Here is a 21,529-nt window from a genome sequence, read left to right as displayed (position 1 = left end):
CTTACTATATGAGATTTATAACAATAGTAATCTATATTAAAAAAATGTCAAAAAAATTACATTAAAAAACTGTCTGCCTCTGCTTACCCTACTCTCCTCAGGAAGGCCTCGAGTGATTAGATGATCTTTGCAGTTGGTCTGGCAGGTTAACAAATGTGGACTTTGCCAGACCAAAGGGGGAAGTGAATTACAGAGTTGAGGGCCCTCTGTTGAGAATACCCTATCACCAGCTTAAGCTAGTAATTCTAGGGATCTTCAGCAAATGATGCCCAGTTGATCTCAGCTGCAGGTTAAAGCAACTAAGTCCTATTGACTTTTAGATACTTAGGACTGAAACCATAAAAGACTCATAGGTCAATACCAACACCTTAAATTGTACCCAGAAATGAGTTGGGAGCCAGTGAAATATCCAGAGCATAGGTGTGATCTCTTTTCATGAAACGCCTCTGAGTAAGCAAGCAACTGCATCCTGCACTACCTGAATTTTCCAAATGGTATTCAGGTGGAGTCCTATGTAGAGTGCTTTGCAGTAATGCAATCTCTGAGACAAAAACATGGGTGTTAGGCTAGGTAGATAATGGCTAGCTAATTCCAGGAGGAATTCCTTGGCAAGTGAAGTCAATTGAAAAACAACAACAGGACTACCATTGTTATTTGGTTGTCCAAAAGCAGCTCAAGATCCAGAAAAACTCCTGAACTGTGAACTTCAGTGATAGTAGAAGGGACACACTAATATTAAATCTGCCATTTTCTCTGAATGTTTCCTGAATTCTCCAGAACAGGCTTGTGCTCTCATCTCAAATGGACGCTGGGAAAGCTGAGTTACTAAATGGCCTGGTTTTGACAAGAGAGACACATAGAGCTCTGTGTCATCTGTGTATTGATGGGTACAGCAATCTAAATATCTCACTCTTTCCCCAGCAGCCTCTTAGGGTGAATAGTAGAATGGAGAAATGACAACATAGACTTTTGTTGAACCCTATAAATGAGTGTACCTGAGGCTGATGAACAGTCATCTTGTAAAAACAGCAAGGTCCTTGCAAAGAGAAATGAATAGAGTCCCTTAAAGCAACTCCATTTAGCCCTGCCAACATCTGCAAATACATCAATACCACCTCATGGTTAGAAGTATTAAAGTCAGCGGACAGATCTGGAAAAGTCATGTGGGTGTCTCATCTTTGTGCATTACTGGAAAGAGATTGTGCTGGTTTCAGTGGTGCACAATCTCTGAGCCATACCTTGGCTTAAACACAGATTGAAAAGGGTCAAAGAAATCTGAGGACATTAACAGGCCCAGGCTTTATTTTCAGTCTCCTTCTCTTCTTTCTCTTTGTTTTCTCCCAAGGCCTTCTCTCCTTCTGTGGCTTCAGTTACCACCTCTGTTTGTGGTGCTGTATAAATGCTCACTACTATAGCTGCTATTACTACCAATAAACAAATATTTAACAATAATAATAATAATAATAAATAATAATAGTGTGTTTTTTTTAAACAATGGTAATAGCTTGGAAAATTGAATTGAAAATCTGAATTGCGTACTCCATTCCTGCTGCTGCCTCAGGCTTTTTGGTCATTGGAGTAGCACTCTTTTTGTGCTTGTTAGGAACTGTGTCTTTGTTTTTTCTGCACCAATAAAGTAGTCGTTTTAGTGACATACTGTGTGGTATTTTGATTATCTTCTTAACTAACAAAAGACAGCATTGCAAGTATGGTTCCTACTGCACTGTCTAAATACTTGGAAAAAAAACGGCCCCTAGAAAACAGTATTCTCTTTCATGGACGGCCACTGCAACAAAGCAGAAAGTCCCTGGCAGCAGTAACTGAGGAAGGAGGAGAGCCTGTGGTTTAGATTGTCCCTTGCGTTTTAAAGAAATCAGTATCCATTATGATATTGATTATATCGGAGAGGATGTGGGTTCTTAATAAGTTCAGCACAAATCAGACTTCTCTTTACTTATAGTTATCTTAAAAATAGTTGGTCTATCATTTTAGTTTCTCAGTTTCTTGCACTCTGAGTATAACACAAAATATTGCACACATTTGCATTACAAAGGCATATCATACATATATGTATCAGGCATGCTTTGAGTAACAAACTTGCTGACTGAAAGAAACCTTTTAAAGACGCTGCAGGAGTTGTCTTCCTTCAGCATCATATGCAATCTTTATTTTTTAAAACAAAATGTTGCATTTAAGAATTACATTTTATATGTTGATGCAATTTTCCAAAAACCCCAATGACTAGAAGAAGCCTGAATGTGTTTTTTTGAGAAGACAGGTTATAATTGGGAAGGAACAGCTAGCAATTGTTTATATAGCAATGCACTGTTTTTAATGCTGACCAATAACTATAAATAGTAACTGGCATATACCAAAATTGGTAGCAAACAGAAAGTGGCATAACAGCATATTGAACTATCTGGTTGTATATTAACAGACTTTGTTAATTTTTAATCTTATCTCTACAACATTAAGGGATATATGTAACTTAATTACAACGGCCTTATTTTCACTCCTTACTTAGACAAAAATTGTTGAAGAGATCTGATTAATTATATATTGTTATTGTGATCAGCAGTTTTAAATCTGTCATCCCTCTTTAGTATGTGACGAGTGTAGAAGGAACATGGAAGTAATATAAACACATTTGTGTAATTAATAAAAAATAGATCCTGCAAGTAATCAGATATATAGCAACATATTTAAATTTCATGTTATCACTGCTGGGAATAATTTAATCATATAAGAGGTAAATTCTGTCTTGACACGTTATAAGATGACTGGTTAAGGAACTTCTTACTTGTAGTGATATTCTTAAATTAGCTGGATTGAGTTGGTGGATTTTTTTGGTAGGTAAACTGGCATTGTTTTATTACTGATCCAGCAAATAATGATGTTTCAACCTACCCACATACCACGTGATATTTGTTGATTGCTTTCAGCAGGCATATCTAGAAAGTGCAGGGTAGTACAAGGTAGTGACACTCAAGGGAGAAGATGGAACAAATTTGGCAGACTAGTTTTACTCTGAGGTCTTTCTCCTTGAAACCAAAATCTTAATTCCTTCTGTTGTCTCATGCTTTCTGACTCCTCTAGTTGCTCTGCATGGATTTTTGTGCTTTTTGTCTTCTCCTGTAGTTGATTTGCATATATTCCCAGTAGAGTTCAAGTGGAATAATTTGTAAAAGGGGTATAGTGCTCTGCAGCTTGAGATATAAGTCTGTGCATGGATTGTGTGCCTGAAAAAGCACTTTGACTGTCAAAGTGAGCTGTAGCCCACGAAAGCTTATGCTGAAATAAATTTGTTAGTCTCTAAGGTGCCACAAGTACTCCTGTTCTTTTTGCGGATACAGACTAACACGGCTGCTACTTTGAAACCTGTCATATTTAGGAGGTTACTTTTACAGGTAGTCAGGAATTTTCAGCAGAAACATTTTTTGTAGGAAAATGCTAATTCATTGAAACCAAAACTGTTTCTGGGAAAGGGTTGGTTTTGACAAATCACCCGATTGAAAAAAAATTGAATATCAAACATTTGGAATTGTTGAAACATCTTGTTTTGACATTTTTGAAAAGTTTCATTTTTTCTTTGAAGTGACTTTTCATTTTACATGTATATATATATATTTTTAAAAAGGTTAAAAATGGAGAAAGGTTAGAATTGAAATGAAACATTTTGATTTGACCTAATCAAAAAATTATTTTTGGACTATTGGTTTGTGAAAATTTTTGAGATTGTGACATTTCATTCTGATTTGTGACAGAAATGTTTTTCAAAATCTGGAAAATTCTCACAGCGTGAGAAAACCATTTCCCACCCAGCTCTAGTTACTTTATCAGTATTTAGTTTAAATTTTTTTACCAAGGACCTGAAGTCAATGGAGAGACTCATATTGACTGTGTTGGGAGTTTTGAAACTCCCATTGACTTTACTAAGAATTGGATCAGACCCCAAATGCTGGAAAGCTAATCTTCCAAATATAGCAGCTTAAAAACAAACTCCAAGATAGTTTTGTGATGCACACCCATGTCTAGAGCTCCATGTTTTTTGCAAATACTCAATAACACGAAATAAAACAAAAAACAACGTATAAAAGGAAAAAAAGCAAAAGTCACCCCGCAGCAGGGCGAGCTCCTGAGTGGATAAAATGTATAAAACGCAAGTGTAACACCGACAGACCCCAGTCGTCGGCAAGCAGGATTGAACCGTGGACCTCTGGAGCTTAATGCATGAGCATCTACCGCATGAGCTAAAAGCCAAGTGGCTGTTAGCAGACTAATTTTATCTCTCTTTTTAAGTGGTCTCGGTGCCACTAGATGGGACAGAACTCCACACCCAGGAGGTGTGTGGGTTGCATACTTCTCCTAGCTGAGGAAGCGTGCCCTGAGCTTCAGAGACTTCCCAGTTGAAATTCTGGACGATCCCCCACTTTTAATGCTGACAGACCCTGGTCGTTGGCAGGCGAGATCTAACTGGGGACCTCTGGAGCTTAGTGCATGAGCTAAAAGTCAACTGGCTGTTAGCTAAGGCTGTAGAACAGACTCATTTTATCTCTCTTTTTAGGTGGTCTCGGTGCCACTAGATGGGACAGAACACCATACCCAGGAGGTGTGTGGGTTACACAAGGACAAAAAAAATCCCCCCAAAATAAAATAAAAAATTATAAAAAAATAAAAATAGTTTCACAGGGCTCTACCTATGTCACAAGACCAGCTGAGCAAGGCTGCCAAGTCTATAGTCTTAGGGAATCCTGTGCCAAGGTCCATCAAGTGTATTTGGCAGTTAGACAAATTGCTATTAAAGCTACAGAGGGATCCCAAGGCCAGAACCAGCCATTAAGACAATCGTGCAAAGCCATAAGATTGATGACTCTGTAGCTGTAAAAATATTTAGAACAACTGCAAGGATTGGACACATCCTTCACCAAGGTCCCCTATAACTGAAGATTTGGTTTATCTCAACCAGTTGTGGAGGGAAATGCAGGCATTTCAGACTTCCCTGCATCAGGGCAAGTACTCTTGGTCTGGAGGGTAAGAAACTGATGTGTGATAGATAATTTTTGGGTACCCCATAAATGGAGTCTCTCTGCTTGGACTTTGAAACATCCCAACCACACACAGGCATGATAGCCTTGTGCAAGCACTTGTTCATTGGTTTGCTCCTTGTGATTTGCAGCATGGAATCAGGCCCACAAGTGAGTTTGGAGTTTCTTAACAGTTGTTGATAATATTTGTAATCTGGTGCAATAACAAAAGCAACACAATCGTTCTTCCAAAATATCTTAATGAGCCAAGCCTAAAAATCAACACTGGCAGATATTGGTTAGCAGAATGCAGAAAGCTTAATGAACACATTGGGGCAGGGAAATCTGTGCATCTCCTACTTCAATTTGAAAACTGACTCTCAGAATTAAGGGAACACTGTTGAGGTTTTTGAGTCTTAAATTTGCATAATCAGAGAGTTGTTTCATTCTGTAGCACTATCTATAAGGGAGACAGTGTGATTGTATGTTTCTCTGATATTTGCACCCAAAATTCACTGTGAGGCACGCTGTGAACAAATCAGTGCACATACAGTACTGCTTTCATAGTGTTACTACATCAGTTTGCTTTTGTGTGTCTTACTCTTTTTAATATATACTGGGTAGAGCTGGTCAAAAATATTAATTGTTTTTTGCAATTTTTAAAAATCCTTTGTTTTGACATTTTCTCTGAAAAAAATTGGGGTTTGGTTTCTTGTCTCCCCCAACCTATTTTTCTCATTCTTCTTCTTTTTCCCTCTTTTTCTTCTACTCCCCATTTTTTATTTATAGTGAAAAAAATAGAATAAGGAAGGCAACAGGAAGAGAAAGGGGAAAGAAGGAAAATGAAAAATCAAAACCTGAAAAATTGCAAACAAAATGCAAATTTTCCATGAAAATTTTCATTTTGAAAAATAGGCCATTCTTCAAAGCTATTTTCAAATTTAAAAAATTGACCAGTTCTGTTACTGAGCTATGTTGCAAGCAGTGATTGTAAAAAGACAAAAATAAAATGGCACCACATTACAAGACTTAGGTAAGTGCTATCAAAGGAAACAACAGTTGAAGACATCAAGCCTCTCTCTATATTTATTTCCTTCTCTTCCTTTATTTCCTTACCACACCAGAAACTGAGAAAGAGATACTAACTGAAGTGATACAAGGCATTAATGAGAAGAAATTATACAGTAGAGTAGGTGTTATGAACAAGGTATTAAATAGTGTTAATGATAATTCATATGTTAAAGATGAATAGTATAAGAAAACGGTAGGAAAAAGGCAGATTGTCAAGTTAATTAGATGTGAATATGGAAATTAAAACACCTGTTGTTTTGATAAAGTGTAATAGATCAAGAAGATCTAATTAATGGTTGAAATTATAGGAAAGAAAACGTGGTAAGTAGAAAGAAAAGGAGAATAAAAATGAACTTCAGACCATCAATCTGTCTGATTACAGTGAAGAATTAGTTTATGCCAGAATATTATGTCTAGATGAAAGGTTTTCCTCACAGTGATGCTAGGGGTGTTGTACTAGTGTTACTGGGAGGAGAATTTGATAATGATTATATAGTTCGGCACTGGGTTGCCAGATATTAGTATTGCCTTGTATTTTCTTACATTTTGAAGAGCTGTGTCGCACAATAGATTAATTCACTGGCTTTTCATCTTCAGAGACCTGGCCCAACTCAACTTGAGACACCATAAATGGTCCTGATTTTCAGAAAGTGCAAAATCATGCTCCTCTGCGCTATCTTGGATTGAACATACAAAAATTCAGACACTTTACATCACTAGTCACTTTTAAAAAATTTTGCTTTGGTTTCTTAGGTTACACATAAAATTGAGTTTTTATCCTCATCTAGTCTTTATTGGATTTTGGTCCATATTATGTATTTTCATATAATTGGAAGTCTGAGCAAAAGAGAGGCCTTGTGAGAGTTTTCCCACTAATTTCAGTGGGGTCAGAATTTCACCCCAGGTTTTTGATAGGATACACATTGAAAGTCAGGACTATAGTGCATGGAGTTGCTTAATGGGGAAGTGCTACTTATTCTCCTGTTAAGGAGCTTGAAACAAACACTTTAAAAATGTTTGTTTGTATTTTTTAATGGTCTTCATCTTTTCATTACATTTCATGTGATTTTAATGTATTTTGAACTTACTGGGATGTAGAAGTTTGGATACCAAATAAAGCATTGAAAAGGTAACATAGCTTTAGACTCTGGTACTGCAAACACTCATGCATATGAATAACTTGATACGTTGTTAGCAGTGTTGTAGCCATGTTGGTTCCAGGATATTAGAGAGACAAGATTGGTGAGATAATATCTCTGTGTAAGTTTGAAAGCTTGTCTCTTTTACCAAGAGAAGTTGGTCCAATAAAAGATATTACCTCAGCCACCCTTGTCTCTCTAACTTTATATGTGAGAGTACTTAGAGTGAGTTCAGTGAGTCTACTCACATGCATGAAATTACTCACGTGCCTTAGACCCTGGATCTGCAAACTCTTGTACTCATGCTTAAGTAGTTTAATTGAAGGTAAGTGAGACATTCTGTTGACGTTAATGGGCCTACTCACGTGCTTAAGGTTAAGCATGTGTTTGAGTGTTTGCAGGATTGGAGTCTTAGTTTATAATACACTTGCTGTCCTTTGGATACCCCAACAAATAATGACATTGTGTTCTGAGTTGGCTTTTCCCATTATATTATAAGATAGCTACATTCTGCCATTTTGTATGCAGATTCATAATGTTTCAGTAAAAATAAATTTGTAAAGAAAATTTTTATAGTATGAAAGTTATTATTAAAGCACTGAAGTATTTTTGACATGGATTGGGTTACCTCATAATTCTTTATACTTTTTTCTCTTCATAATAGTCAACACCCAAACTAGTTGTTCTTTCTACTGTGTTTATGTCTGATCCTCCAAATCCTTACTCACAAGAATAGACCTTACTTATAGAAGCATTTCCCCAGTGTGACTATGCACACAGAGTCATTACGTGTAAGGCCAGAAGGGACCACCAGATCATCGAATCTGATGTCACAGGGCACAAAACACTACCCAGCCACCTGACACCAAGCCCACGACCAGAATTAGAACAAAGTTTTACAGCCCAGAGGAGGCTAAACTATTCTGTGAGGGCTTGTAGGATCAAGCCCTACATCAGAATTACTCTTCCGATTTTCAGGGTATTTAGCTAGTTATTTTTCATTTTGATTTTTGGGTTTACATTTAAAAATATTTCTTCTTAAATATCATGTTGTAGACTGGTCACTTGTTGGTTGTAGTAACAGAATATGGCAAAATGTTAACATATATTACTGACGTACCAATCATTTTGTCTTCCAGTGGTGATGATGTTTCCTCTTTAAAAGCAAAAGGTACAGTAACTTTTCAAAATATACAATAGTTTCAAATGGATTTGTTATTAGATTATCAACTGTTGAACTTGAATCTCAATCTGATTAACCAAACTTCATTTATTTTGTATCCCATTAGTCTCATGAAAAAGAGTGTGTGGGGTTTTGGTTTCTATCATTTATATTTTTCTCAGATCCGTCATGTATTCCTTTCATGTTATTTATAAAAATATAAAAATATCATGATTAGAGGAAAGGTAATCATGCATTTATAATTCATTATGATCATAGAATCATAGAATATCAGGGTTGGAAGGGACCTCAGGAGGTCATCTAGTCCAACCCCCTGCTCAAAGCAGGACCAATTCCCAACTAAATCATCCCAGCCAGGGCTTTGTCAAGCCTGACCTTAAAAACCTCTAAGGAAAGAGATTCCACCACCTCCCTAGGTAACCCATTCCAGTGCTTCACCACCCTCCTAGTGAAAAAGTTTTTCCTAATATCCAACCTAAACCTCCCCAACTGCAACTTGAGACCATTGCTCCTTGTTCTGTCATCTGCCACCACTGAGAACAGCCGAGATCCATCCTCTTTGGAACCTCCCTTCAGGTAGTTGAAAGCAGCTATCAAATCCCCCCTCATTCTTCTCTTCTGGAGACTAAACAATCCCAGTTCCCTCAGCCTCTCCTCATAAGTCATGTGCTCCAGACCCCTAATCATTTTTGTTGCCCTCTGCTGGACTCTTTCCAATATTTCCACATCCTTCTTGTAGTGTGGGGCCCAAAACTGGACACAGTACTCCCGATGAGGCCTCACCAATGTCGAATAGAGGGGAATGATCACATCCCTCGATCTGCTGGCAATGCCCCTACTTATACAGCCCAAAATGCCGTTAGCCTTCTTGGCAACAAGAGCACACTGTTGACTCATATCCAGCTTCTCGTCCACTGTGACCCCTAGGTCCTTTTCTGCAGAACTGCTACCTAGCCATTCGGTCCCTAGTCTGTAATGATGTTTTTGTCTAACTTCTATGTATCACATTTAAAGCATGGATTAGTCATATAATGCCAAATACTGCAGTAAGTGGGTGTTTTGTGTGAGATAAGGTATGGCTGAATTTGACCTATAGTGCCCTTACAATTTCAATTATAGTATATGTGTAAAAATAAACTATGACAGATATAGCTTCAAATTATGATAGCTACAATAAAGTCAGGATGATCTGTACATGATGATCTTATACATCTAAATTCTTGTATGCTCTTAATGACCCCAGTGTGAACTGAGTTCCTTTGTTTAATGCACATCTTCATTTTACCCCCTCCCCCCCATAGAACCCAGTTCTATGGCCTATGTTATACAGGAAGTCAGACTAGATCACAATGGTCCCTTCTGGGCTTGGAATCTCGGAATAGCTTCCTCTTTTTGTTGGATGTACTATGGTAATGAGTAGGGGAATCAGTAATTCTGCTGTCATGGCACGAGTTGTGTGGCTGTGAAAGAAGAGTGAGTGACCTCCTCCAGAATGATTCTAGATGATTATGCATCACATTCTCTATTCACTAGTGGCAGGCATGCTGACAGAGTGGGTGACCACGACCTTTCCTCCGTCTCCTGGAGCTGTAATAGGTCACTGCCACTTCTCACTGATCTTCAGCACCTAGAATTGAGAGCCCAAATTTGCTACTGGTTACAAACCTTGCATTTTCTGGTGACATAATGTTATGCTTTCCTTAAGCCACTGGATTGGCAGAATTTCAAAGGATATATTCAATAGTGAAGAAGTCTTTAAAAGGAGAGTGAAGATAGTTCAATAAGTATCAATTTACAAGGGTAAATTGTAGGCAGTAGTCAAATTCTCTGCTTCCTGAAAAACTAAGAGAAAGTCTCAAAATAACTGAAGTCACAAGTGCAAGCTTTTAACTTCTTGATTGTTTTTAGTTGTTTCTTGAGGCAAATTATCTTTATGAAAGGAAAAACAAATAGGTAGAGTTAGAATAACAAGGACAGCAGCATAATTAATTACTAAACTATGGAGTCTGGGAGAGAAGGAAATAGGAATTTACTGTCAAATCATTTCAGTAATTCAGCCACAGGTTTACTCGGCCTAAGTATCATGAGCCATCTGATCCGGCTATGGACAGATGCTGTGCCAAAAGAAGCATAATGTGTGCCCACATTCCCTACTTTAAACACACATCAATCCATAGGATGAAAGCTGTCATACTTTCCAAAACAAAAACTTGGACACTTTTATGACCAATTTTTTAGGGTTACAAAACTCCTACAAAAGTGCACTCTTTTTAAATATGTGCTGACATTGCTATTGCCAGCTCCTAACTCAGCAGCAACGGGTGTATTTCTCAAGTGGGAGGATGTTTTTCAGTAATCCGGTGTTCTGAATAAGTTTGTCATGAAACACTGGACCATAGATTCATAGATTCTAGGACTGGAAGGGACCTCGAGAGGTCATCGAGTCCAGTCCCCTGCCCGCATGGCAGGACCAAATACTGTCTAGACCATCCCTGATAGACATTTATCTAACCTACTCTTAAATATCTCCAGAGATGGAGATTCCACAACCTCCCTAGGCAATTTATTCCAGTGTTTAACCACCCTGACAGTTAGGAACTTTTTCCTAATGTCCAACCTAGACCTCCCTTGCTGCAGTTTAAGCCCATTGCTTCTTGTTCTATCCTTAGAGGCTAAGGTGAACAAGTTTTCTCCCTCCTCCTTATGACACCCTTTTAGATACCTGAAAACTGCTATCATGTCCCCTCTCAGTCTTCTCTTTTCCAAACTAAACAAACCCAATTCTTTCAGCCTTCCTTCATAGGTCATGTTCTCAAGACCTTTAATCATTCTTGTTGCTCTTCTCTGGACCCTTTCCAATTTCTCCACATCTTTCTTGAAATGCGGTGCCCAGAACTGAACACAATACTCCAGCTGAGGCCTAACCAGAGCAGAGTAGAGCGGAAGAATGACTTCTCGTGTCTTGCTCACAACACACCTGTTAATGCATCCCAGAATCATGTTTGCTTTTTTTGCAACAGCATCACACTGTTGACTCATATTTAGCTTGTGGTCCACTATAACCCCTAGATCCCTTTCTGCCGTACTCCTTCCTAGACAGTCTCTTCCCATTCTGTATGTGTGAAACTGATTTTTTCTTCCTAAGTGGAGCACTTTGCATTTGTCCTTGTTAAACTTCATCCTGTTTAACTCAGACCATTTCTCCAATTTGTCCAGATCATTTTGAATTATGACCCTGTCCTCCAAAGCAGTTGCAATCCCTCCCAGTTTGGTATCATCCGCAAACTTAATAAGCATACTTTCTATGCCAATATCTAAGTCGTTAATGAAGATATTGAACAGAGCCGGTCCCAAAACAGACCCCTGCGGAACCCCACTCGTTATGCCTTTCCAGCAGGATTGGGAACCATTAATAACAACTCTCTGAGTACGGTTATCCAGCCAGTTATGCACCCACCTTATAGTAGCCCCATCTAAATTGTATTTGCCTAGTTTATCGATAAGAATATCATGCGAGACCATATCAAATGCCTTACTAAAGTCTAGGTATACCACATCCACAGCTTCTCCCTTATCCACAAGACTCGTTATCCTATCAAAGAAAGCTATCAGATTGGTTTGACACGATTTGTTCTTTACAAATCCATGCTGGCTGTTCCCTATCACCTTACCACCTTCCAAGTGTTTGCAGATGATTTCCTTAATTACTTGCTCCATTATCTTCCCTGGCACAGAAGTTAAACTAACTGATCTGTAGTTTCCTGGGTTGTTTTTATTTCTCTTTTTATAGATGGGCCCTATATTTGCCCTTTTCCAGTCTTCTGGAATCTCTCCCGTCTCCCATGATTTTCCAAAGATAATAGCTAGAGGCTCAGATACCTCCTCTATTAGCTCCTTGAGTATTCTAGGATGCATTTAATCAGGCCCTGGTGACTTGCAGGCATCTAACTTTTCTAAGTGATTTTTAACTTGTTCTTTTTTTTATTTTATCTGCTAAACCTACCCCCTTCCCATTAGCATTCACTATGTTAGGCATTCCTTCAGACTTCTCGGTGAAGACCGAAACAAAGAAGTCATTAAGCATCTCTGCCATTTCCAAGTTTCCTGTTACTGTTTCTCCCTCTTCACTAAGCAGTGGGCCTACCCTGTCTTTGGTCTTCCTCTTGCTTCTAATGTATTGATAAAAAGTCTTCTTGTTTCTCTTTATTCCTGTAGCTAGTTTGAGCTCATTTTGTGCCTTTGCCTTTCTAATCTTGCCCCTGCATTCCTGTGTTGTTTGCCTACGTTTATCCTTTGTAATCTGTCCTATTAATGACCAGTGTCATTAATAACCATTTTGAGCAAAAGATTAATTTTCATAAAGTTATTTAACATTTGTCTGAACGCCAAACTGTTCATCACAATTAATACTGTTCCTGGTAAACACAGAGTGTATTCTTGGGGAAACATTATGCAGTTATTAAAAAAACCAAAGCATTTTGACTGATGATATGAAAAGCCAGAACATTTTGTGTGTCCCAGAAGAAATTCTTGGGACAGTAGGATATCATTTGAAAAACTAGGACTGTCCTGGTAAAACAGGACATTTGGCTACTTAATGTAAGATTACGCTATCATGTATTCCCATCTCCAGGTAAATCATACATATATGATACAGGATCAGGGTTAAAGTTGTTTGTGGAACTTTAACTTAGCATTTTCTGGCTTTCAAACACTGGTTATTTTTATAACTATAACATTCTAATCAGGCTTCCTTCTCATAATATATTTACAATCCTAGCTCTAGCTTACCAAAGTTGTGGGGGTTTTTTGTTTTGTTTTTTGTTTTGTTTCGATCTAGGTTAATCAGAGAATTATGTAGAGCAACAATAATTTTCTAAATAAAGAAATCACTACTTTTACACTTCCATTCACATTTAGAAATGGACAAGTACTATAAATATAGTAATCTTTGAAGAGGAAACAATTGGTGTTTGGACTAAAGAATCGTAATATAAATTTGTGTGGATTTAATTTTACACCCAGCTGTCCATGACTGGTGCTCCTGGGTGCTACCACAATACAAATGATACATAATAATAATTCTAATAACTGAGCAATTTAGTGCTATTTTGTAATAAAGTTGCCAGAAACATTCATGAGTTTTAAGTTTTTGCCAGATAATGGCAAACAAGACATCTACAAAAAATAAGACCAATATAACTGGCCCAGCTAAGCAAGTCCTACACTCAACTTGGTAGCCATGGCATGAGTGAGGAGGAAAAGGTGGGCACACAGCCTCTGGCCCATAGGCACCGACTCCGTGGGTGCTCCGGGGCTGGAGCACCCACGGGGAAAAATTGGTGGGTGCAGAGCACCCACTGGCAGTTCCCCGACCTGCCCCCCCGCCACAGCTCACCTCCGCCTCCCCTGAGTGGGCCGCCACGTCCTGCTTTTCCCCGCTCCCTCCCAGTGCTTGCGCCGCAAAACAGCTGTTTCGTGCGGCAAGCCTGGGAGGGAGGTGGTAAGAGGAGGAATGCGGCACTCTTGGGGAAGAGGCGGGGCCAGGGCGGGGATTTGGGGAGGGATCCAATGGGGCAGGGAGGGGGCGGGGCCGGGGGTGTGTGAGCACCCACCAGGGCCAACAAAAGTTGGCGCCTGTGCTCTAGCCCATTGGGGAAGGAGGAATGGGGGACACAAAGTCCTTGGCATAAGGAGGGAGGGTAGTAGAGAGCCCCTGAAATAAAAGGGAATGGGAGGGTGCAAGTAAAGGGGTACAAGGAGCCCATGGTGTGTACAGTGAGTTTGGCCTGCAGAAGCTATTGAGTATGCATCCCCCTAGTGGTAATAGTTTATAGGTCTAGGCCAGTGGTTCTCAACCCGCGGGCCTGCATGCAGCCCAGTTAACACACAGCTGTGACCCAGCTAGCAAACAGGAGCGACTAACCAGGTAGTTTTGTGAGGGAGTTTAGAGGGAGAGTCTGGGGGTGCGGGGAGGGGCTAGATACACTTAACATTCTTTAAACTTAAAGCCAAAAACACCCCCTGATAAAAACAAAACATCAACAAAGGAACGAGCTGCAGGAGTAAACACAGGGCCGGCTCCAGGCACCAGCGAAGGAAGCAGGTGCTTGGAGCGGCCAATGGAAAGGGGCGGCACGTCAGGGTCTTCGGCGGCGGGTCCCTCAGTCCCTCTCTTCCTCTTTGAGCTGCTGCCGAAGTGCCGCCGAAGAGGAAGAGAGGGAGTGAAGGACCCGCTGCCGAATTGCCACCGAAGAATGGAGCAGCACGATTGAGCTGCCGCCGACCGGCTTTCTCTTCCCCCCCCCCCCCCCCGCTTGGGGCAGCAAAAAAGCTGGAGCCGGCCCTGAGTGAAAAGAGAATCCAGGCAGAAGTCCAGCAACAGAGTGGGGGCTATCCAATTTATTGCACCCAATGCAGCATGTATGATTACCTGCCCTATGGACAGGTGGCGTATGTGTGTGTTCGGTGCAGGGAGCTCCTAGCCCTCAGAGACCGTGTACGGGCTTTGGAGACCAGAGTGGGTGAACTGGAGGAGCTAAGGGAGACAGAGAGGTACATAGATGAGACTTTCCGGGACACAGTAGAACGGTCCCACACCCGGTCTAACAGCCTCTGTGCTGTTGAGGAGGATGAAAGTCTCAGGGAAGGAGAACATCCAACTGGAGCAGAGGGAAACAATCCCATATTTGGGAGGGACCCTCCTTCCAGATGATGTTGTGGTATCCTCTCACACTGAGCATACCTCTCCAGGGGAGGGAACTCCAGTTATTAGGAAGAGACAGGTAATAGTTATGGGTGACTCGATCATTAGAAACATAAATAGCTGGGTTTGCGATGAATGGGAGAATCGCATGATGACTTGCCTGCCTGGTGCGGAGGTGGCAGATCTCTCAAAACATCTAGATAGACTTATGTGTAGTGCTGGGGATGAGACTTACGTGTCGTGGTACATGCAGGTACCAATGACATAGGGAAGGATAGGAGAGAGGTCCTGGATGCCAAATTTAGGCTGTTAGGTATGAGGCTGAAGTCCACCTCCATGATAGCATTCTCTGAAATGCTTCCAGTTCCATGTGCCGGGACAGTTAGACAGAACTGCAGCGTCTCAATGTATGGATGAGACTATGGTGTAGGGAGGAGGGGTTTAGATTTATTAGGAACTGGGGAAACTTTAGGAAGGATGGGTTCCACCTAAACCAAAATGGAACCAGATTGCTGGCACTTAAAATTAAAAAGGTCGTAGAGCAGTTTTTAATTAAGGGCCAGGGGAAAGCCGACAGGTGTGGAGGAGCACGTGGTTCGGACAGAGACATCCCTTAGGGGAGGATCTATTAATGGAGATTCTCTATGTTCTACTAAGGAGGAGAGGATGGAAGATAATAAAATAAGGGCAGGATCTGATAAGAAACAGTCAAATGAAAAAGAGTCCCATTCAATTTCATCATGTAATGGCAGACTAAAAAGTGACAAGTTTTTAAAGTGCTTATATATAAATGCTAGAAGTCTAAATAATAGGATGGGTGAACTAGAGTGCCTCATATTAAATGAGGATATTGATATAATAGGCATCACAAAAACTTGGTGGAATGAGGATATTCAATGGGACACAGTAATACCAGGGTACAAAATATATCGGAAGGACAGAATAGGTTGTACTGGTGGGGGAGTGGCATTATATGTGAAAGAAAGCGTAGAATCAAATGAAGTAAAAATCTTCAATGAACCAAACTGTACCATAGAATCTCTATGAATTGTAATTCCATGCTCAAATAATAAGAATATAGCAGTGGGGATATATTACCAACCACCTGACCAGGATGGTGATAGTGACTGTGAAATGCTCAGGGAGATTAGGGAGGCTATAAAAATAAAAAACTCAATAATAATGGGGGATTTCAACTATCCCCATATTGACTGGGTCCATGTCACCTCTGGATGGGATTCAGAGATAAAGTTTCTTGACACCTTAAATGTCTGCTTCTTGGAGCAGCTAGTCTTGGAACCAAGAAGAGGAGAGGCAATTCTTGATTTAGTCCGAAGTGGAGCTCAGGATCTGGTCCAAGAGGTGACTATAGCTGGACCGCTTGGTAATAGTGACCATAATATAATCAAATTACTCCTTCTCATAACACAAGAACTAGGGGTCACCAAATGAAATTAATAGGAAGCATGTTTAAAACAAACAAAAGGAAGTATTTCTTCACACAACGAACAGTCAACCTTTGGAACTCTTTGCCAGAGGATGTTGTGAAGGCTAAAACTATAACAGGGTTCAAAAAAGAACTAGATAAATTCATGGAGGATAGGTCAATCAATGGCTATTAGTCAGGATGGGCAGAGATGGTGTCCCTAGCCTCTGTTTGCCAGAGGCTGGGAATGAGCGACAGGGAATGGATCACTCAATGATTACCCGTTCTGTTCATTCCCTCTGGAACACCTGGCATTTGCCACTGTCGGAAGACAGGATACTGGGCTAGATGGACCTATGGTCTGACCCAGTATGGTCGTTCTTATGTTCTTATATGTATGTTCTTAGCTGTGTGCTAAAGGCCGCCGGGCCCGTGCGGCGGGGTCCAGGTTCCTGGCTGCCCGGCCCCCTGGCGCAGCAGGGTCCAGGCTGCCCAGCCAGACGTGGTGGAGTCGGGGTCAGGGCCGCCAGCCAGCCCCGCAGGGTCCACGGTCTGGGGATGCCACCTGGCCCCTCACCCAGGGCTCCGCTCCTGGCCCTGCTATGTGGAGGGGGCTCTGGGAGGGAGGCACTGCGCATATGGGTCTGGGGGCGTGTTTGAGGGGGGGCTGTGGTTCTCAGCCTGGGGCGCAGGTAACACTGTGGGCCGCATAAAAATAGATTGAGAACCACTGGTCTAGGCTCATGGACTTTAACTGTTTATATGTATTTGAAAATGTTATCTATTCTTTCATTTTTCTTGTGAAACATACAAGTTTAATCCCCTGCTGTATTTCTTTTTCTAAAGTAGAAAGTTATGGCACTAGAGAGGATGACTCAGCTCAAGAGTGTAAATCAGGTAAGCAGAAAAGTATTATTCTTACTAAAGCTCCAAGTCTTATTGAAGAATCCATTGAAAACTGCAAGCAGATTATGCATATAATACTCTTTTCTTTGAGTGTGGGATATTTTACATTTTGAACAGACTTGACCTACTGTTCTGATCCTTTTTAAAGGCGTCTAAATAAGGTCTATCATGTTGCTGAGGTGTTATGTAAATAAAGGGAGGAATTTCTCATGATGTTTTGATAGAATAAAATTGATATCACAGGCTTACTCTAACTCCTCAAATTGAGTTTGTTTCTTACCAATGTTTTCTTTTCAGCTTACACTTTTAAAATGTAAGGTAATGAAACCTTTTTGCAACACATTCACTGTCTGTGGATCAAATCATGGCTGGTCTGTGCAGATATGCTAGAGTGGGGAGAGGGTTCATGGAATTCTTTTCCCAGTATGTCTGCTGTGGGCCAGCCATAGCTTAGATTGTTGAACTGGGGGCTTTATGTTATGGGGCTAGAGGTTAGGGTTACCATACGTCCGGATTTTCCCGGACATGTCCGGCTTTTTGGGACTCAAATCCCCGTCCGGGGGGAAATCCCCAAAAGCCGAACATGTCCGGGAAAATCCGGCGCCGCTGGGTGCTGGGCCGGGGGCCGCTGGGCCGGGGGTGCTGGGCCGGGGGCCGGGGCCGGTGGTGCTGGGCCGGCGGCCAGGGCCGGCGGTACTGGGCCGGGGGCCGGGGCCGGGGATGCGCTGGGCTGGGGGCCGGGGCCGGGGGCCGCAGTGCTGGGCCGGGGCCGGGGGTGCTGGGCCCGGGCCGGGGGTTCGGTGGGCCGGGGGCCGGGCCGGGGGCCGCAGTGCTGGGCCGGGGGGCCGGGGGTTGTGGGCCGGGGGCCGGGGCCGCGCTGGGCCGCGGGCTGGGGCCGGCGGTGCTGGCCTGGGGGTGCTCGGCCGGGGGCTGGCCCGGGGCCAGCACCCCAGGGCCCGAGCCAAGCCAGGCTGGAGACGCCGGGGCCGGGGCCGGCCGCTGGAGGGGGCCAGACTGGGCCGCGCCTCCTCCCCCCACCCCACCCCCAGCTTACCTGCTGCCTGCTTCAGGCTTCCCGCGAATCAAATGTTCGCGGGAAGCAGGGGAGGGGGCGGAGTTGGGGCGGGGACTTTGGGGAAGGGGTGGAGTTGGGGCGTGGGCGGGGCCCCGTGGAGTGTCCTCTTTTTGGACACTCAAAATATGGTAACCCTACTAGAGGTGGTCTCTCAGGTAGGAAGTTCCCAAACTATTCAGGGCTTTATATGTCATAACCAACATCTTAAACTCTACTCATAAACCAATAGGAAGCCAGTGCAGATTCTGGAGCATTGGTGTTGTATACTCCCAGCAAGAAAGCCCCCTCAATAAGGGCCGCTGCATTTCTCTCCCTCTCTCTCTCATGTATATAACTTGTTGCCCAGCTAATCTGCTTATCTGTGAAGTTATTTAATTATTACCATGGCTAATGGGATGTAATTCTATTAAGGAGATGACAGTTCTGAAAATAACTCCGAAAGTAGCTCTGAAAGTGAGTCAGGTGAGTATTATGTTGCAGTATCTGTATTTCCTTGCATTCTTTTAAGCTCTTAGATTGATCTTAAATGATTAAAACACTACTCTTTATGTAAATAATTTCAAACCAATTGTTTACCATGATCAGTTCAGTGATTAGATACTGAGAAGCTGAATAATATTTTACGTGTTCAAATTATTCTCATTCTCATTCTTCTTCGTTTATCCCATTCTCTTTCATGAGTAAGGATTTACACAGAGAAGTAATAAAAAAAAAAGGCTAAAGTTGTTTTATTCTAGACACAATACTTGTTGAAAACATTTTTTGTATCACAATAGTTGTCCTAAGCAACAAGAGGTCATAAATACACTTAAAAATTGGCAGCAAAAGTGGCAAAACAGGATGAGCAGAAAAAGAATTGCAGGAAGCGATTGCTGTTGGTGAAAGGCATGAATGTTTTGATGTGTGTGTGTGTTATATTACCAGCAGTCTATTTATATTTCTTACAAGTTGAATATATAATTTGTATTTAAATAATTAGAAGGCTTTTTGTCTGCAGATACTGAGGAGACAGATATAAGAAAATCAGGTGAGTTTATATGTTTTTGTTCTTATTTCTGTTGCCATAAAAGGACAAGTTCCATTAGTGATTCTTATAATAATTTATAGGGGGCAATGGGATGCAAGAGCAAGCAAATGATTGAGTGTTGATACAATGTGTAACATAGCCTAGTTGTAAAGCATTTCTTCCTGTTAACCCTTCCCCAAATTAATAAAGAGCCCAGTTAAGAATTTATATTGTATGGGCTTGCGCACTCACACCGTGTATTTATAAATAAATACATTCAAAAATACTTTCTTAATGCAATTTTAAAGTTGCAGAGTTAGGAACCCTAAATTCAGGAAATACCAAAGTTACTGTACTTAGTTGCATGTAAGCATTGCAAATAGCTATGTGGCAAACTAATCTCAGGTAAAATAGAGTTTACTCAAGAATGGATTCAACTCACAGCCTTGAATTATGTGTTCACATATTGTTTTTCAGATAACATAGTGTAACAGCATGTTTTCCAGACCAAACACACACACCCTTAAGATAGTGTGATCATATAATTAAAGACTCTCACAGCCTGATTCTGCAACCCTTTCCGCTGGCAAGTTATCTTAATGGCACTACTACTGTGAGTATACACTACTCACCATGATTAAAGGCTGCAGAATCAGGTCAGTGGTGCATATTATAGGTAGAGCTGGTAGTGCCACCTATAGTTAAGGTAGCCTGACACTTCCCATTAAAAAACCCTGCTTATAACATTACCAAACTTTAATGATTTAGACTGATATGTTCCATGCTGAGTGTCTGCCTCAATTTGAAGCTTTTTGCAAAGTTTCAGCAAAGATGGTCTAGCCATTTCCAAAAACAATATTAGGGAAAAAGACATTGTTTTTCCCATATTTAAAGAGAAAAATTCTTACAACCATTTCATTGAGAAGCTCTAGTGCAGTGATTCCCAAACTTTCATTTTCGCGGACCACTTTAAAATTGCTGAGGGTCTCGGCGGACCACTTAATGATCTTTCCAAATGTTGTTTGTACCGTTAGCTAACTATTGTAAAGCGCTTTGGATAAAAACACTATATAAAAAAAACCTTAATAATAATTAACATTTTTTGTTCTTCAAATAAAAGCACACAACTCATATTTTAATATCAGTAGTCTTACCTTTCTAATGCGATGGATGTGCCTTCTCTCCCTCACTGCGGCAGCCCCGGAGCTGGGGCTGGGAAGGAGGGGGTGTCTCTCCCCGGCTGCCGCAGCCCAGGAGCTGGGGAAAGTCACCTCTTTCTCTGGCTGCCACAGCCCTGCACGTCCCAAATTCCCCCCACCCCCTCTTCTCACCCCACTGCCCCCTCCTACCTACCCTCTATTCCCCCCAAGGCCACCACCTCACCTTACATGTACATCTTCTCCAGGGTCCAGGCACCTAATTAGTGGAGCTGCACAGGTGTCTCCACTAATTAGGTGGTTGGCCCTTCATTCTCTCATGTGTGGCCACCCAGGTGCGCACCTTAGAGGGAACTATCTGCAGACCACCTGAAAGGAGCTCGCGGACCACTGGTGGTCCATTGACCACAGTTTGAGAACCTCAAATTAGGTGCCTGGACCCTGGAGAAGGTTTTTTTTTGATATAGCGCTTTTATCCAAAGTGCTTTACAATAGTTAGCTAACGGTACAAACAACATTTGGAAAGATCATTAAGTGGTCTGCCGAGACCCTCAGCAATTTTAAAGTGGTCCGTGAAAAATAAAGTTTGAGAACTCACAACTCGGGTGCGTCTATGGTTTGAAGCTGGGACTTGAAATTTGGCATGGGGGAATCACCCTAGGGTCAGGGATAGGCTTTTTGTCATCTACGTAAAAGAGTGTCTCAATTTGGCCAAGTTACAAGCCTTTAAAAATCTCATTCACACATGCTCAGTAGAGATTTTTTAGAATTTGGCAGTTAAATTCTCTGAAGATTCCATCTGCTTCTCCTGGGAGAATTCTGCACCAAAAAATAAA

The 21,529-nt window shown here is 41.5% G+C and overlaps 1 protein-coding gene across 1 annotated transcript in view; it reads left to right on the top strand.

Moving 5' to 3' along the window:
- Nucleotides 1–21,529, top strand: part of LOC135884070 (caspase recruitment domain-containing protein 8-like) — a 40,781-nt gene that overhangs the window by 7,895 nt on the left and 11,357 nt on the right. The window contains exons 2-5 of the mRNA XM_065411363.1: nucleotides 8,374–8,405; nucleotides 17,396–17,446; nucleotides 18,942–18,992; nucleotides 19,528–19,557. Coding sequence (XP_065267435.1) covers nucleotides 8,374–8,405; nucleotides 17,396–17,446; nucleotides 18,942–18,992; nucleotides 19,528–19,557 — 164 coding nt within the window. The remainder of the gene's footprint in view (nucleotides 1–8,373; nucleotides 8,406–17,395; nucleotides 17,447–18,941; nucleotides 18,993–19,527; nucleotides 19,558–21,529) is intronic.

This window comes from Emys orbicularis, chromosome 9 (assembly GCF_028017835.1).
Source record: "Emys orbicularis isolate rEmyOrb1 chromosome 9, rEmyOrb1.hap1, whole genome shotgun sequence".
Lineage (NCBI taxonomy): Eukaryota > Metazoa > Chordata > Testudines > Emydidae > Emys > Emys orbicularis.
The sequence above is the reverse complement of the archived record's forward strand: the minus strand, read 5'-3'. Positions and strand labels throughout refer to the sequence as shown.